This window comes from Penaeus monodon, chromosome 7 (assembly GCF_015228065.2).
Source record: "Penaeus monodon isolate SGIC_2016 chromosome 7, NSTDA_Pmon_1, whole genome shotgun sequence".
Lineage (NCBI taxonomy): Eukaryota > Metazoa > Arthropoda > Malacostraca > Decapoda > Penaeidae > Penaeus > Penaeus monodon.
Window position 1 is genome coordinate 1,432,522 of NC_051392.1, and position 2,500 is coordinate 1,435,021.

The 2,500-nt window shown below is 43.4% G+C and overlaps 1 protein-coding gene across 1 annotated transcript in view; it reads right to left on the minus strand.

The window, feature by feature from the left end:
* The window catches only part of LOC119574951 (surfeit locus protein 4 homolog), a gene marked incomplete at its 3' end in the record, with an annotated part of 6,396 nt that extends 4,410 nt beyond the window's left edge, over positions 1-1,986 (minus strand). Inside the window, 1 exon segment of the mRNA XM_037922238.1 lies at positions 1,443-1,986. Coding sequence (XP_037778166.1) covers positions 1,443-1,493 — 51 coding nt within the window.
* Between the last annotated feature and the right edge of the window lie 514 nt (positions 1,987-2,500).

Consider the following 2,500-nt stretch of genomic DNA (forward strand, 5'->3'; position numbering starts at 1 on the left):
TATTACCAGTACTTTTACATCATTTGAGATGAAAATACAAAGAGATTCACACATACTGGAGTGTGGATAATTGAAAGAAAGCTTAATAAATGCAAGTTTGGATGGCTGTGTGAAACAAAAAAATTACCCAGCTTAGTCTGGTTAAATTTATATCATTGGCATCAATTTAAAAAACTCACAAACAGGAAAATCTCAAGATTTGCTCAAATTAGACGATTATAGTATTTGTCTCCAAAACTTCACATTTCAATAACATTCTCGAAATATACATCAATCCGTTATCATTAATGCTCGTTTACCAAATAATCACACTTTTCCGACACAATGAAATCAATAAGTGCCCAAAACTTGAAAAAACTGCGGTTGCATTTCACAAGCTTTAAAAATTCACACAAAGCCACCCATAAGAAATTTTGGTTTCTGTGATAAATCTTCTCAATTACTATTTAAAAGTGTCTTAGTTATGACACCAGGTTTAAATTAGTGGAAGATTTATCATCTGTTTACACTAATCATTAAGACAATAACAAAACATCTGGTATTATGTAACAAGGATAAAATCCTTAAACTGTATTTCAAATAATTTTATTCGTCGATGCTGTATTAATCCGTTTTTTCCTTATAAACTGACCTAATTATCCATTGTAATTTTTCACTCGTAACTGAATATACACACACGAGCACTATTTATTATTTCGGAACATTTACATTTTTTGGGGGGGGCCGTAATTATGAATGTTTTTCCTTGTTCACATGCGAAAGAAAACAATACTGGCTCTGATATTTTCTTCCTTTTCCATCTAATTGTCCAAATCAACAAGTCGACTAAACAACAACTTCCATAAGTTCTTTTTTCAACGCGTGTCACTTTGGCCACACAAGACATGGTATCCTTCCAGTACTCGTGGGGAGGGAAAAAAAGATGCAGATTCCGCAAAACAAGGCATTGAGGATTCTTTTTTCCTAACATTTTTCATTCACCACTCGCTTCCCTTAGAAATCAGTGTCGAAGTGAATTCCTGCTGCTAACCCTACCTCCCTGCCACCCACATTAAAATTTAGATCTAGGATACCTCCTAAAAGGCACCATACCCTACACTTCCCTCATACCAACAGGTATTGGAACCTCCCCAGGTCAGCAAATCAGGTCAGTTGTCTCCAGCTGTCAAAGCCCTTAATTTAAACTTTACACCTACTTATTGACCTCTACCATTGCAAAGAAACCCTAAAAAGTCCCATTTCCGCCGCTGAATCAGGTCTCAGGTCTCTACCAGGTCAGCAAAGCAGGTCATCCATGTCCATCTGTCAAAAAAAAAAAAGCGAAGGACGGAGGCCCACGCGAGCGAGCCGGCCCCAAATCCCTCATTTCCCTACTTCCCTGGCCCTGAATCCCCCTGGAACCCCCCTGGAAACCCCCAGCGAAATGGCCCCACGCCCCTCACCTGATCTGCAAAGTCCTCCGCTCTTCCCAGGAGTTCATTTTGGTTCTGCATTGCGCGAGCGGCTGCTGCTGCGTCCTCCTCGACGGTCCTCCGGCGTGTGAGTCTCCCTTCCGACGGCGCCCCAGAAGTCCCTCTCAACTCGCTTATTTCGGGGTCTCCAACCCTTGTTCCCGGGGAATCTCTCGCTCTCTCCTCGACGAAGGGCTCGGCGGGCGTGGCAGAGGTGCACAGTAGGGCTGTCCTCGGGGGGCGGTGGGCGAGGGCGATTTGCGGGGCGATTTTCCCCTTCCAACTCAGCGCCTTTCGAAAGGGGTTCGGGTGAGCGTCCGCCGCGTCGGGGACCTGATTTCGACTAATTTCCCTCTGGACTTGGCAGGGCGGGCTTCCTGGCTGGCTCTCGGGACCCCTAAATTTTACTCTCGATCTGGGCTTTGTTCGGACTTAATGGTCGTTGCGGAGAAGCCATTCAACAAGTGGTCGTTGCGAGATAAAAGTGGTGGTAACGCCGCAGCCATTCGCTTGTCTGCCACGTTAGACGTCCGGCCCGACGCGCCACCTTTGAATCCGTGAGCGGGGCGCGGGACCTGGCGCGGCCCTGATTTAAGGGGTTCACGGGGTTTTCTAAGGGGTTTAGGGGTTTAGACGGTGGATTTAAGGGAGCTTTTATGCAGGGAATTTATTCTCAAGCTGAAATAGAGATAGTGAAACGGGAAGTAGGATTTATTCGAGAGTTTAGATGGGTTGTTATCCTCTCACGCTCACATATGGAGGTTTATTGAAGTTTATTTATTGGGTTTCGTAAGGTTTATTCGATGAATTTATGAAGGATTTATTCAGTGGGTTATTCCGAAGCTGGTATATAGATATTCATTATGTTTTAAGGGTTCAATACGACTTTTTTTTAGAGTTTAGATTCAATTCTACATACACACATATGGAGGTTGAATGAAGCTGATTTTAGTAGGGTTTAGCGGAGTTCAAAGAGAGTAGTTCGTAGATTGTTTTATCTTGTATATATTTGATACATACATACATAAATGTATGTGTATGTGTGTGCA